General features: G+C 36.0%; 1 protein-coding gene across 1 annotated transcript in view; it reads right to left on the bottom strand.

The window, feature by feature from the left end:
- Window positions 1-16,071, bottom strand: part of ADAMTS6 (ADAM metallopeptidase with thrombospondin type 1 motif 6) — a 158,658-nt gene that overhangs the window by 10,908 nt on the left and 131,679 nt on the right. Inside the window, exons 21-23 of the mRNA XM_040580586.1 lie at window positions 11,112-11,241; window positions 7,368-7,572; window positions 489-665 (exon numbers count right to left, since the gene is read on the bottom strand). Coding sequence (XP_040436520.1) covers window positions 489-665; window positions 7,368-7,572; window positions 11,112-11,241 — 512 coding nt within the window. The remainder of the gene's footprint in view (window positions 1-488; window positions 666-7,367; window positions 7,573-11,111; window positions 11,242-16,071) is intronic.

Here is a 16,071-nt window from a genome sequence, read left to right as displayed (position 1 = left end):
ATTTTTTTTGGTGGAGATATCTATCTATCTATCTATCTATCTGTCTATCTACCTATCTATCTTACTAAAATAGGAATATATATATATGTATACACACCCCTATCTTACTAAAATAGGAATTGGCTTCATATTTCCATCATGTTTCTCAGGGAAGCTAGATGTATTTTAAAAATAGTAAACCTTGAATCATTGCTGTATGTATATCAAAATCCCCTTCCAAAGCCCCTATAATTAGGACTATTTATTTTTTTAAAAAAATACATACAGAAACCCATCCAGTAGAAAATAGATTGCTGTCAGCAAATCCTTTCTAGTTCAGCGGACAATTATCATTCAGAATCACATTTCAATATGAGCCAAACAGGGAAGAAGCTTCTGCTTCAGTCATGGGAACTACCTCTTCTCCATTTCCAGAAATATCTTATCCTTAGAAGATGCTAATATGTAGTACACTTAACAGCAATAAATACTTCTATGAACTCTCTTACCTGTCCCCAGTCTCCAGTAACCCAGCGAGGAGGAGGACATCGGCCTAAACTACAGCGGATGCGGACTGGTGGCTTGCTTTCCTCTTGGCATTGCGCAGCTGGAAAAGTTTTTAAAAGATCGCTGCTTTTACACAGTACAATTCTGTGTTTGAATCCTGGGCCACACTTTGGTGTGCACTGAAAAAATATTGATATAAATACATAACGAAAATCTTCAGTTAAAAGTCAATAGAAGTGTCAGATACGTTATAACATAAAACAGGAGAATATATTTATAGTTTTACAAAACTATAATCACAATTTTCCCCAAGATGATAATTTTAAAATGTTTAGAAACACAAACAAGCTGACTGATGATTGCTTTCTTAAGTAAAATTTTTTTAAGTTTTAGTTTGATAAAAGTAGATTTCCTTTGCTATTTGCATTTAGACTATGGAGTTACTATTTATTTTTATATAAAACAGCATTTAGGCTGTTGGTTTTAATAAAAAGCACTTTGCTGCAAAGTAGAAAGGTCCGCCACATCTAGTGCTACTATGAAGCAAACTTGAGTGTGCATTTCAGAAATTGAAAGCAAAACTCTCTGTTTCCAACTCACTTATAGACTACTGAGCTACAAGGAACACATTTTTCCTCAATAAACATACTGGTAGAGAAGTGGTTTCTTGGACTCCATAGAAACCGGGCTATTCAGATAGAAATACTTTATCCTCTCCTACGATGCATGCTTTTCTCTCCTTTCCTATTTAAATTTTAATTCTGTTTTCACACATTTCTTGTTTTTCCTCTTTTTATCATTTCTCTGCTTGTTCTGACTGCAAGCCAATAACAATACTGTAATCTGAAAAGAAGCAGGTTTGATGATCTCTGCTTTTCCTTCTTTCTTCATATTGGTTCCCCCCCCACCCTTTCCTTCCTTTTTGCTACTATGAACTGTCATTTACATTAGCACAACCACAGAAAGGGGAAGAGACAAGTGCTAACAAAACTCAAGACCTTCCCCATATCAGTCCCTCTTTAACACCTGACCAGAAGATTTTGCAAGCAGTTGTAGAATTCCCTATTGGCATGTATCCCATGAGCCTATCTGCAGTACGTGGACCAGGATTAGTTTCTGATAGCATAAACTTCACACTCAGATTATGCTAAACCTGTCAAAAGTGGAACTGCCTTTCAATATGAAAGCAGCTGGAGAGACAAAACATTATCTGGGAAATAATACTATGTCAAAATGAAGCAATATTCAAGAGGCACACACCGAAGGCCTTCCACACATCCAAAACGGGTTAGTATACATTTGGGGAAAAAATAAAAACCCCTAAGAATAATTTTCGAAAAAATCACTCAAGTGATCCAAACTCTATGTTGTATGCCTAATCCTGAAGCATCTCTGCCTAATTTAAGAAATTTTAAAACAGTTCCACAGCACTATGTAAGGTATTGATACTCCCTATACATATGTAAAGGTGTACGTGTGTGTGTGTGTGTGTATATATATATATATATGCACACCCACCCCCGCTCAAAAGAAGATCTTTAAGAAAATCTCTCAGTGGGAGCCACCTAAACTAATCAATACAGAGTGGACAGATTCATCTTAAACCTTATCTCTGCTTAGATTTAGGATCTTAAACTGGGCTGCAAAGACATGGGTCCTTCACTTGGAGTTTATAATCCAGAACTGCAAAATGGGTACATAATCCCTTTCCCTGAAATTTCACCTCTCCTTCCCTATCCTATCCTTTCCTGTCAAGGTGCTGCCTCCTTATCTACAGCAGTTCAGTGCTCAGAATTCTGATACAGAACAGCCAGGTTCAATCATCCTCATGTCCTCATACTGAATGGGCTTTTAACTCCAAATCTCAAATACCCTAAATACCTGCCTTACTATAAAACTAGGGGAAGGAATTAAGTGAGAGAAGAAAGTTCTCTGTCTCTCTGGCTGGACTGCAAAAACAGTATTAATGCTAAATAGAGACCAAAAAGAAACAGCGACGAGTGTGTGAGGTCTTCGGCATCATCACCATGATTCCTCAGTTCTGGTCCAAATTCCACGGAATATTGCATGTATTTTCTCTCACAAATATTTCATCTAAAATGCACGATTTTTAAGCAGGAACTAGAAGCCAACACCCCTTTATAGCTGTGTGCTTAAAAACCACTTGTGCTTTATCTCTTCTTCTCAGTGACTTAACATTCTGCCAAAAACAAACAGAAGAGAGACAAGGTTGAAAGGACCTTGTCAAAAATATCAAAACCCAATGTGCCTGTGCTGTTTCATAATCTCTAGAATGTATTAGCAAATAAACAAGAGTTTGAGGATCAAAATTTAAGTTTAGAAGAAATGCGTCCATTTTCTAGTCCTGCTTGAAGACGTTTCTTTTATCTATATCTAAATTGCCATCTCAGAAAAATCCTTCAGCTACTGGTACCAGAAGAACACAACATCCCTTAAAAAATTACTTTTTTCGGAGTCACAGTCGAAATTCCACTAAGTAAGATGGACTACACCCAGTCCCCAGAAATGAAAGCAAAGTAAGGAAATAGGTTGCCTACAATAATACTGAGTCACCAGAACTAAAAAGCATCAGTAGGATTTAACCAAAAATTTATGTCTCCAAAGCAAATGCAAGACAAAATACCCAGACAAACAAAACCAGGAAAAGTCTTCCACTATGAAATGCTTCTAGAATTTTTGACTCATTTAGTGGAAGTCATGACTAATGGTAATATGAACGCAAACCAAATGTACTAGTCTGATAAGGCTCAAGAAATCCTCAGATTATTTTTTGCCATCTTATTTTATTATCTGGAAAATTATAAAAGAAGTTATTTATAGAGGGCAGAATAATTCAGTCAAAGCTAAACTATTGCAAAGCATGAAAAAGTTTATGGTAAAACTGACATTACCTGAGAATGGCTACATTCCACTGGGCAACAGACTGTTAGCTTTAATTAGTATTTGATAAAAGCACTTTTATGTTCTCCTAAGGACTTTCTTTAATGTGCATGTTTACAAAATGTTTTTGTTTCTTTGACCAAAAAGATACAGAACTTCTTGTTAATAATTACTGAAGACTAAAAAATTAGTACATATGTTCTACACTTGTTTGATTTGTATCACATACTGCTTCTTTTGAGTAAGAAAACAAAACTTTAGAACTTGCATTCCAGAGAAAAGTACTAAGGTTTGCCATTGGTTTCAATGGAAGCAGTATTCAACTTTTCATTTTTTGAGTTCACTCTTGTTTTCTTTTTCATGCTTCTGTCAGAAATTAATAAAATACATATATAAAAATGTTTTGATATATATTAGTACAAGATCTTAATACATTATATTTCTGGGAACCCTGAACAGAAAAAAGCGCTATTTTTCTCATTATATTAAAATGGTATCAGGAGTCGAGACAGTTTGCCAAGTTACACCAGGCAAAATTTGTATCAGAAAGAATTTGGTACTTCTTCACAATCCTGATTAAATACCATCACAACCAGAAGCTTAGCAGAGCTTGAATCTTTAGACAGAATGATTTTGTTCAAAATTATAACACACTCCTGCTGTATAAAAGGCTGGCAAAAAAGCCTTAAAAAATTGTTGACGCTTATGAGGGTGGCAATGTTAAAAGCTCTAAGGATGATGCATTAGTGAGCAATGTCTCAAGGAGGTAGCTAAAGGGTAATAGTATATATATAGCCAACACATATCTATGGCTCTATAACTTATCATATGGATACTATTATTTGTTAGTACTGAGATGATGTCTAGATATTCCAGTTGGAAATAAAGTACTGTGAAAATGGATGCAAAGAGCTTACAAACTATCAACAAGAGATGTGGTATGACAGTCTTCAACTGAACATCCCCTTCCACTCATCCATTCTTTCCTTCTCTCATTTCCGCTTTAAGTCAGATTCCTTTTCAAAGAGCTGGAATACACTGTACCTTTTCAAGTAGCGACAAGGACACTTCAATACCTTTTCTGTCTTGATTTTCGTGCCCTACCTCTTGTGTAAAATGCTGGCTACCAGTGGGGTAAAAAAATACTGTTCTGCATGTAGATTCACTGTGCCGTTTCTATGTTTCTCGAGGTCCTGATCTACACTGAGAAAAGTTGCTAAAAGAAACTGCTTTTCTACAGGTTTCAGGACACAAAGCTGACAACTTTTTATAGAACTGATTCTAAAAAATATCTGTTACCTTAAACTGAGTAAAACTAGAGACAGATAGAGGTATTGTGTAGGAATGACCTACCTGTTTTGTGATAGTGGATTATTAATAAAACCTGGTACAAATAACAGGAGATTCAGAATATAAGCAAAAGTATCTGCCTGATAAATTAATGAAAACAAGAAAAAGTATCTGCCTGATAAATTAATGAAAACAAGAAAATTTCAAAAGCTCACATTGTATTTTAGAAGATTTTTCTTGGATTTAAAAGCTCTTTAAAATGGCATTTCATACATAATTCCTTATAGAACAAAGCCAGTTGAACAGTACAGCAAGTTGACACATTTTCCTTTTGTTCAAAGAAAAATAATGGGTACAATAATAAAATAATAGTAATAATAAAATTGTCTACAAAAGTAGTTTCTTCAGCTAAGAACAGATGGAGATTATACAAGCATGAAATTCAGACATCAAGAAAAGGAACAACAACAGCTTCCATGGCAGTTCACAACACTGTAATTTAAGACATGGATATTACTACTTTTAAGTACTGCCACTAATGCTTAGACTATTATTAACAGCAGATTGAATTCCCATTCTTGGAGATATTAGAAAGCTGTCTGGACATGGTCCTGGATAACTGGCTCTAGGTGGCCCTGCTTGAGCAGAGAGGGTTGGACAAGATCCCCTTCAGACGTCCCTTCCAACCTCAACCACTCTGTGATCTCATGAACTATATTACCTGCATTAAGAGATTATGGTAAAAGCTGTTCTGTACCACTTCTGTGGGTGTTCACAGTGACTCTAGTAGGCTTCCTTCTTTATGCCTTGAAATTCCAGAGACTCTAACAACTTTTGGAGCTAAAAGTATCTGTGTGCAGAAGAGATCTGTGCAACTACAGGCACATCAACCTTCTTTATCGTATTCAGTGATTTATCATTTACTTTGAATGAAAGACTGTTTAAAGGCAAGCAAGTACACAGAAAATGGGATACAATGAATTACGGGTATATCACCGGTAGGATATTTGAGTTTCTTCTGATAGTCCCCTTTCACTTTTAGACAAAATGGAACAGTTCTTACACAACTGGGCTTCATTAAAGTATTTGAAAGGGGGGTGACAACTGCTGCAGTTTAGGATTTCAGAGATGCTACCTGCAAAGACCTCTTGGATCAGTTATAAGACTGATCTGACTCATATTTCTTTCCAGTCTACTTAATGATGTTCACACAAAAGCAGTTTCAGTTCTTCAGTGTTTCTGAAATCACTGAAACTGCAGATAGCACAGGTGTGCAGAGGTATGCTCTGCAGAAAGAACTGGACAACCATGAAGACATTAATAACTGAAATGAAGTAAATTTTGGCAGCATGATACGCAAAAGCATGCATATATATAAAAAAAGAAATTTAAAAAGGAGGATAAAGATATGGATATATTAAGAAAGTGTAAGACGACTGTATGTAATTAATATGTGATAGCCGTGGAACAAAAGAAGCTTATTTAGGGTATGCTGATACACTGTAGGTTATAGTTATTTTCATTAGAGGCAGGAAATAAAAGGATAAGGCACGTGTGAAACCTCCTCTAACTCTAGTAATCCATTTCCAGAAAGACAAATTCAAACTGAAACATGAAAGCAGAATGTGATCAAGATTAATTAATTGCTGATGAATAATAGCTGGAAAGGAAGAACAGCTGTTTCATGTAACAAAAGCAAACAGGTATAAACTGGCATAGAACTAAACATTAGAATGCTTCTTGCAATTCAAAGATTGAAGTTCAGGAAAAGTTTTCCAAGAAGCAGTGGGACAAACCTCCAAACTAACTAATTTTAAAACATAATTTAATCAGTTTATGAAAGCAATTATATGATATGGCTGCATTCGACAACAAGGACACAGATATGGCAACTCAGGAAATCCTAACTTGTAAGTAGTTCAAAGGGTACTCTGAGATAAAAAGTGGGGTGAGATGGGAGTCCAGGATAGCAAGGATCTGAAAAAAATATAAAGACATTTTTGCACTCTGATTTGCATGTGATGCAGTCCCATTCAAATGAATCTGCCTTTCCTTCCAGCTGCACTGGTTCACATTCTTCACATTTAATACCTGAATCAGTATAAGGTATAGTGTAAGTTTGGCTTACACTGTAAGACCTATCACCATACTTAATGAAAGATGTTCTCTCTTTAATAAAAAGAATACCAACTTTTAGGTCTGCCTTTTGAGGTATGTTCCTAAGAATGTGATGCTTTACATCAGCATGGTTACTTCAGGAAAAAGAAAAAAAACAACAAACAAACAGTCTGTTCTGGCTTCTGATATGGTAAACCTATCATATCTACTATGCAGCTACTTGCCTGTTCAAAAATCAATGGAAATGGAAATTGCTGTTATCTTTAAGACAATTATCTCGTATCAAATGGCTGTTCTAGGGTGTGTGTGTTTCACTGGGTTTTTTTTACTACTTTACTATTCTATTTTGTATTTTACTATTTTTCTACTATGATTAATAAAACCAGGTCATAACTGTTTGACAAACATACAAGGGAAGAATAAAGAAAAAACTGCTTCAGTATTAAACCTATGAAGTTTTGAATTTCTTATTAATGCTTTACAAAGTAGTAATAGAAAATATACTAATCTTCAGTGATCAGAGTTCCTGTCTCCACTATTACCAATGAGGTAACACAGCAAAATTGCCTTACTTCCGACCAGTCCAAAGCAACCCACTGGGGAGGACAGGACTGATTGTTACAGGGCTCTTTTTCAACAGGCCGGTGTGTTAAACAGTTGGTATTGTCCAGTGTCTCCTCCTCAGAAGGTCCAATCTTTCTGATACAGAGAACTGTCCGTGAACGCATTCCTCCATCACAAGTCTTACTGCATTCTGACCAATCCCCTATAAACCACCTGGACAGAAAAAGTTAGGAGACTCAGTTAATGTATTTCACAAATAGAGTGGAAAACTGCACAAACCCAAAATCCAAATAGTTTAAATTACTAAACTCAAATAATTGTTAATAATACATGTATTCACAGTGAAACAAAATAGAAACTTACAGGTCTTTTACTGAGTATTTTAATTTATGTCACACTGCAATTATATCTTCCAATAATACTACTACTTTGTGTTTTTCTATAGCAGCAACTTCCAGCCTAGGCTACTAGTTAGAAAGGAGTGTTCAGCCTGACACAGCTGCAGCTATCTAAGCAGATTTGCACAAGACTTGCCTGAAATTGTTTCTCTGAAAGTGGTTAACAACTTGAATTGTTTGGGAACCACTACTGTAGGTTGCAGCACAAGTTAAAAGCCAAGATAGCTGCCTCTCTAGTATCATTACAATAAAATATTTTGATCTCAGAATTCGGCTTTCTGAGAGTTAATTCTCATGTTTCTATACTTTTTTATAAATGCAAAATATTCTTACTAATTAGAGTAAATACATTAAAGCACTTGTTAATCCTGCTGTGACATTTTTTGTTTCGTGGTTTTTTTCCTACTGATGAATGGTTAATGCAGCTCAGTTCACTGGAAATCTCTCTTCACGCTGTTGAGCGCATTTTGTCTTCAGGATTTCATACTCTAATTAGATGCACTCGTCTGTATTATCCTTGCAAAGGAGGAAGGCTAGCATACTATCAGATGTTGCCAACATGACAAAAATGTCAGGTGCCAGTAGTCACCGTGCACATTCCTGGAGGTATGCTTGGAGCTGCCTCGTAAGATCTGTCATTTTCTGATGCCTTTGTCAAAACAAAACATGCTGCTATCCTGTCTTGTGTTACAGAACATATATTCTAATATGAACTAATAGGAATTCTATATTCTATATTCTCTCAATACAGAAATGCAAATGAATACGCCACATTCTGTCATTAATTTTGCAGCAAAAGGTAATCGAATTGTGATTCTTTGCCACCAAACTTATGCTTTTACCACAGGAGGGAGAATCAGAAGCTCTTCAGAGCTTTGGAGAGGCTGAACTGTTAAATTTTTAGTTGTTACTTTGATTTACTGAAGTGCATTCTCAGGTACCTTTTATGTTTATACATTACAACAAGAAAGTGTTATTCATAGTTCATATTACTGAGTTACCTGTATCATTTCTTGAAAACTGGAATTTTAAGATTATTATCACAATAACAAACAAAACACTGTGAACAAACACAGTCGGGGCTGCTGCTGCTGCTCAGGGACATCAAGTATAATGTAACTGTCATTTCAGTTAGAGTAACATTATAATAACCTTTGGAAGACACCACACATGGGAAACAGAATTATGTTAGTTGAAAAAGGAAGTACTTGGCCACTCCATGTAAAAGAGTAAGTCTTACTGGGTGACAAATAGTTCAGCCAAAAGGGCTAAACTTCTTTGGGTAACCATCTGTTACCTGAACAGCTTTCTTCTAGACTACTTACACGATCAGGAATCAAGAACACTTTCTTAGGAGTTTGGCACTTTGTATTCACCCTGTGAGGAACATCAGAATGGAGGCAGATGTGGGCTGAACTGCTCTGACATACTCAAGCAGATGCTGATTAACACACACCACCCCCTTTCTAAATCTTGATGACTTGAGTTTCACCATGTTGATCAATGTCCCTGCTGTACTGGATGCAGAATGCAGAGGTGTACTGCTTTGTAGGATGGGAGGTGTGTGGTGTGTGTGTTCTTGTTTTTTAAATAATGTCAGTGCAAAAAAATAAAAATTCATATACTTAAAAATGTCAAACATTTAGTATGTAATATAAATACCTATAGCAAAGTTAGTGTCGCCTCAAGATTCTTCTGTCATTCTTGCCTTAAGAATGGTCCCCAGTTCTACTCTGAGCACTATGCACCACATCTGACACACCCTAAGAAACTGCTTCTATCTTTTTACTTACAATGTCTGAGCTGCTTTGAGTAGTTCAGACTAGTTTGGAATAGCTATGTTAACACTACTTTTTGAAGTGCTAATTTTTTAATAGTTAAGCCACACAAAGGAAGGTATAGGGATGTGTTTGGTAAAAAGGAACTGACCAAACACGACCACTTCACAAGATCTGCTCTCGGGTACATGCCATGACAATTTAGTCAGCACACTTAGAGCCATACTAAACAGTGTTACCCAAACAGAATCTAAGTGCACAACCTTGCAGAGGAAACATCTATTTACAAATAGACTGTGGGGCCAATGATTTAGACCTACTTTAGACCTGTTTGTGAGGCAGCACATTCATGTTAAAGCACACTCATAGTGAAAGCAGTGTAATGGCTTCACTTCTGTTTATGTCAAAGGAGTTTGGTACATGACACGTGAGTAAGTGTAGAAGACATTGCTTTAACATCCTGCAACTAGTCACCATACCAGGGAAGCAGCTGATACTCCAGGAGGAAACTGGTTTCATGAAGACCTGTTGCAATGTTAATGCATTATGGTCTTGTCTCATTTCTCCCAGTGTCCTTCATGCTACAATTTTCCAATTTCTAAGAGATATTTAAAAGAGACCAAGTACTTCTTTATTGTCTCTACATTTAATCAGCATTAGTGATTTTCACGCACAATTAGAATATAGTAATAGATTATCAGAAAACTAACCAGAGCCTACGAATCAATGAACTGTTGTATCTGTTCCAGTTTTTCCGCAAGTTTTGTCTTAAAACATAAGAAGCTGCTGTACACATGCTGAAATAATTTTCTAGTGCAAAATATCACGACTGTTTCTAAATAAGTTTTGTAGCAAGATTAAGCTACGCTATAGGTCCTTGCCAAATTTTGTTATTGAACAAATGAGCTGATATGGTTTTAATTATGTTTTCAGTATATAGCATAGCTATCTTTCAAAATAAAACTAAATACATGCAAAAAAGTAGGTACCTATTCTAAAGGCACACAGCATTACTGTACAATACTCAGTATCCTGGATAGAATGTTGTGTGACAAAATAATTACCAGTAAATGGTTTGTTCTGTTGAGAATTCTCTACATTTGCCATCTCTCATGTGAACACTTCAACCCTAATTTCAATATAACACACTTAAAAATATGGCAGACATTCAATATGTAATATAAATATCTATGGCAAAGTTAATCTCACCTCATGATTCTTCTGTCATTCTTGCCTTAAGAATGGTATCCAGTTCTACTCTGAGCGGTATCACCACATCTGATACTTACACCTTAAGAAACTGCTTTGCTAGTATCTTTTTACTTACAATGTCTGAGCTTCTCTGTGTAGTTTAAACACCAGTGTTCTTCAGTCAGATCAGGCCTCCTCTAGGTCAAAGTATGTATTTTCCACAACTGATTTCACAGGAACAAGAAACCATAAACCAAAACTACGTATCTTGTCTGATAAGACAGGACGCTAATACTAGATCACAATTTTATAGACATTTGGTCAACAGGATTTATTATAGACTACAAAGATTCTTCTATCTATGCAAAACACATCAATGACTTACTCAGGTGGGCAAGGCTCAGTGTTGCAGGCTCTTTGGTTTTCCGGAGGCTTACTGTCAGGGTCACAGTAACTGTTTTGTACAATGGAGCTGTCATCCAGCCTTTTACACACCACCTCTTGTTTCTGCACACCTTGGGATGAAATGAAACACCATTAATTAATCATTCTTGCTCTTCTTCTACTTGTTGAGTAAAAGTGTATTTCACCTATTGATTATTAATCCTACCATCCCACTTTAACTGGATGAATGCTGCAGGGGTGTGAATTCCAATTGACTGAATGGCCCCTGACCACAATAAATCTTTCATTTGCCTTCAATTTTAGGCCACCCCATTGAGAGAAGATTATAAAATGCTGTTGTTTTCTAAAACAAAGGGAATATATTTATAGATTTACTAACAGACTGTTTTTATTTGTATATTGTACAAAATCCATTTTCTGTCTGCCCTCCTCTCCCAGTAAAAGACACTTCAATTTCCAAAGAAAACATCACCAAATAGAATGTGGTCACACTTCAATGGAGAATTATTGGTTTTGTGCTCTGCTTTAAAATAAACCAGCAATACTGGGAAGCAGTATTGCATTTTTATACATGTTATCCTATAAACATTTCCTTCATTAAAAAAATAGAAGTATTATTCATTCTGAAATATGCAGTTTCTCTCTGTGAATGCTCATTTTGTCTGGCACTCCCAGCTCCTCTCTCACTGTTAATCCTCAACAGGGCAGCTCAGACCTCATTATCATTCCCAAAATATAATGATGTAACGCTGCCAAGGCAACATAAGTAGTGTGTTAAGCAGAACTTCTGATTTTTAAAAAGTAGGATCTAAAGAAAGGCATTAAAGAACCATTGATATGGCAGCAGTGTACCTCAGAGAACTGTGAAGAGTAGTACACGAGGCCTCCTCCTCTCTTTTTAGAACAAGCTGTATGTTTGCTAACATAAAAAGACCTGTGGATCTGCAATTCATTTGCAGTTCTTATTGAACATGAGTAGTCATAATACTGAAATAACACAATTATTTGTATGAGAAAAGTTGCAAAAAGCCCTGAACTTTTCATAAATACAGAAGCAATTATTTAACTTCTTAAAAAAATGAAATGTGAAAATTTCATGAAAAAAAAAATATGTAAGTGAAATGCTTACAATTTCATAGGTATTAAAACATCCTGGCTTCAAATTTCTGCCAACTTTACTTCACAGCCTTGTCTTCATTTTAAGACAAGCTTTTTATAGGAGGTAGACGTGCAGTAGTAAAATTAATTACATAAATATGTTTTTCAGACACTAAACATCCCACTAAAAACATGGAATTTGTTTCACCAAATATTGGAAGTCCTTTTGCTCATTTTAAACAATAGGCTGCCATTATTTGTTGGTTCCAACTTACCTTGTAATTGTTTATTTTGTTATTAATTATTGACAAGAATCGAATCTCCTACTTGTGTTCCCAAAATGTGACTTCTACAGAAGTCATAACTTCAGGTATTCAATTCCAACAATGAGTCAAGCCTAGCCTTGAGATGCCTGAAGTTTGGCCCACAGAGCATCCTGCTTGGTTATGAACAGAAATCTCCCAGTCTACACACATGTGAACTATCTTCACGACATTACGTGCAAAGGACATGGGGCAAATGGTAACCTTTTCTGTGAGTTTTGAGGATGGCCTGCACTCCCCCATGAGGCTGCAGATGCAGGAGTGAAGTACAATCCCTTCTCACCCTGAGGGGTTGCCTAATTCCCATGAGCACACGGTAACTTTTAAGACTTAGTTGTTAATTTAGCTAAGGTGGCAAGACTATGAATTATAGTCCGTAGATTATGTCTAGTTTTTATTCAATTACGGTCTGATGTAAAATGTCTAAATCATCTTGAGATCAAGGATGAAAATCCATACGTGCCCATGCTAGATTAATGTCTTATTTTCTGGCTAGAGATTAAACCCCTTCCTTTTCTTCCTACCACAAGCCCCATGAATCTTGCACCCCTGGCTGCACTGTGGCCCAGAAAGCTTACTTTCTCTTTCCCCACCCTCTTCAACTCCTCAACTTCCTATGGAACATAGTTAAGAGTACTCTTCTGGAGATATATTCCCAGCTGACACCTCTTCAGTCTGCAGTAGGGAATTGCTGCTTTAATAGGTAATTCTCATGGCATCCTGCAGAATATGGTTGTTATCCCTCGTAAAAATACAACCTTTTTAATTCAAATATTCACAGTAAACCCAGCAGTCTGGATCCTAAGCACATAATGTTCCATGTGTCCTCAACTCTAATGTTCATGTACCTGACAAGCAGGGGGAGTTAGATTCATCACTCAACGTACTACTTACAGGATGCTTGCTTAGCAGGTAAGAACTTTTTATCAGCCTTCAAAATCACCTGCCTCCTCACCTCACTTCAAAATCATTAAACATGTTGAGACCAAAGATGCCTAAATGCTGGAGACTTCACTCTACTGCAGTACCTAAACCCAGAGTCCAGAGCTTTGCTGCTGGGCTATCTCCTTTCTGATTACAGCTACACACAACCTTCACAAAGCAGGCACTTTAATAAGGTTGTGTGTAATCTCACATGCCTGACATCTCAGGTTATCCATAAACAACACAATATTTTTAAAGTAAGCTTTATTTATAACAAAACATGATTAATGTGACACATATGTCTTACAGGTGAGCCATTTGCTCCTCTTTCTACATGTATCTGGACGCCACATTAGACAACACTAGGTACCACTGAACCATGTGGAAGGCTGCCATATTTGTTGGTTCCAAGTGTATCCTACATACACAAATCTACATGAATAAGGTAAAAAGAAAATACCATTTTTGAACAGTAACCAACCTCAATTTTTTTGCTAATTTTCAATTTGTGTGCTTTACATGTTGGAAAAAAATAATTTTGCTAGATAGATAGGTCCAGCTGGAACTGAGAAACAACTCAACTCATTAGCATGGGGAACCCTCAAGGGCCAGAGGTACATGCCTCCACAACTGGTGGCCAATTGTGTTAACATACAGATATTCTCTTCCACATATTCACCCATCAGGTTTCAAAGACTTTGGTGCTTCATATAAAGATGTTCCATATACAGCATCCTCAGAACCTAATACTTCCATTACGTGAAATGATATAAGCAGAAATTCAGTGAGATCTTGCCTGTAAGGGCAACTAAATAACTTTGGAACACAGGAACTTGGAACATACAACTAGACGTAACACCCTTCTATTGCTGAGAACCACTCTATGCAATCCCCTTTCATAAACTGATCAAATTCCACTTCAAGCCCAGGTATATTTTTTTTCTCTGAACTTCACACCTGTGACTAAGTATTCCAATTTCCATTCTAGGTGCACTAAATGCCAAATTAATTTTTTAAAGTCAAACCAGTTTTCTATTCAAGTAACTTTATTGTGTTAACCAAGTCAACTCTTGCAGTATCTGTGTTGTTAGATACAACATTCCTTTGGTCAGCATCACAACATTTCTGTGTGTCTGCTCATACCTGAGTTTATTACAGCCACAATACCAACTGTTCCCAGTACTCCAGAGACTTTACTAGTGTCTTATCCAGTGTCATTAATACTTTTAAATAAATACATCCTAAAATTATCATGACTATCACATATCTCAGTCTTCCCCATACTTTTCCTAGCACTGCACTGTCAGCAAATTACATCAGAGCTTTCTACTTCCTATGCTGAAAACCAAGAAAAACTGAAGTCTCATGAGCCATGTGAAAGGCCTATAAGAAGCCCACTAGGCTCACTGCCTTTCGGACCATTAATTTACATTTTGATCGTGCCTCATCCACTAAGCTTTTCTAATTCTTTTTTAGGTGTAGGTGACAACAAATGCCTTAAGAAAGTCTAGATCAACAAACTTACTGCATTTCCTTAGTCTAGAATATTAATTATATATTAAAATACATCTAGCTAGCTAAGCATGACCTATGATTTTACACTTTGCCCCATTTGTCACTTACTTCTAGACCTTTATACTTTTCAAAATTTCAAATCAGCTAGTAGTTCAATGTTGGTATAGATTTTTATATATATATATATATATATATATATACACACACACATACACACACACACACACACAGAGAATGAGAGATTTTCTTCAGTTCTCTACTCTTTTAATACTGTTTTAGTAAAGAAAAGGCATATAAACTGCATCACGAAAGAGAGAGAAAAATGTTTACCAGATGAGGGTCTCCTTTATAAAAATCTTCCTTTGGTTCATAAAAAATAAGTGGAAGATCTAAATATCTGAGAAGCTGTGACAAGATGATTCACTTTAAATCCTATAATCTATGCAAACACTGCCAACAGATGAGAATAATTAAAATCAACCTGAGTAGGAGTATTTCTTTTGCAATTTTCTCTCAGACTTCACCATAAGAAGAAATAGTATTCAAAAGGTATAGCTGAACAGCAACGCTATAACATGGCAATGTTAGATGACACGGAATTTATGTTCAACTCTGATGAATAATCATTTATCCTTTCTATCACAAACTGCCTTAATTCTCTTGGTGTCTGATAAAATAGGATGAATATTGCCTTCATAAAGATATTTCACTCAAATATAATTGCTTAAAAATAGTAATTCATGCACACTCTAGGATTAAGCATTTTAATGATGTATATCATTCTCACAAATATATATATGCAATAACATAGATATTAATGTTAACCTTTCCCTGAATTTGCTACTGGCAGACACATTTCCTTCTAGACTTTGGCTAAAAATTGGCAGCCTCAATGAATTAATTTCTGAAGAGCTATGTAATAAGAAAGTGTTCTGAAGTACTACGAACACTTAGTATCATTGTGCTCAGTTTTAAAAAAAAAATTTAAGTCAGACATGTTATTAATTGAATGTTGGTCTGGTAGCATATCACCCATAAGACAGTATTCACCACTATTCACTTACACATTGAAGAATCTTT

The sequence above is a fragment of the Falco naumanni genome, chromosome Z (genome assembly GCF_017639655.2).
Source record: "Falco naumanni isolate bFalNau1 chromosome Z, bFalNau1.pat, whole genome shotgun sequence".
Taxonomy (NCBI): Eukaryota; Metazoa; Chordata; class Aves; order Falconiformes; family Falconidae; genus Falco; species Falco naumanni.
This window is presented reverse-complemented; position numbering and strand designations above follow the sequence as displayed.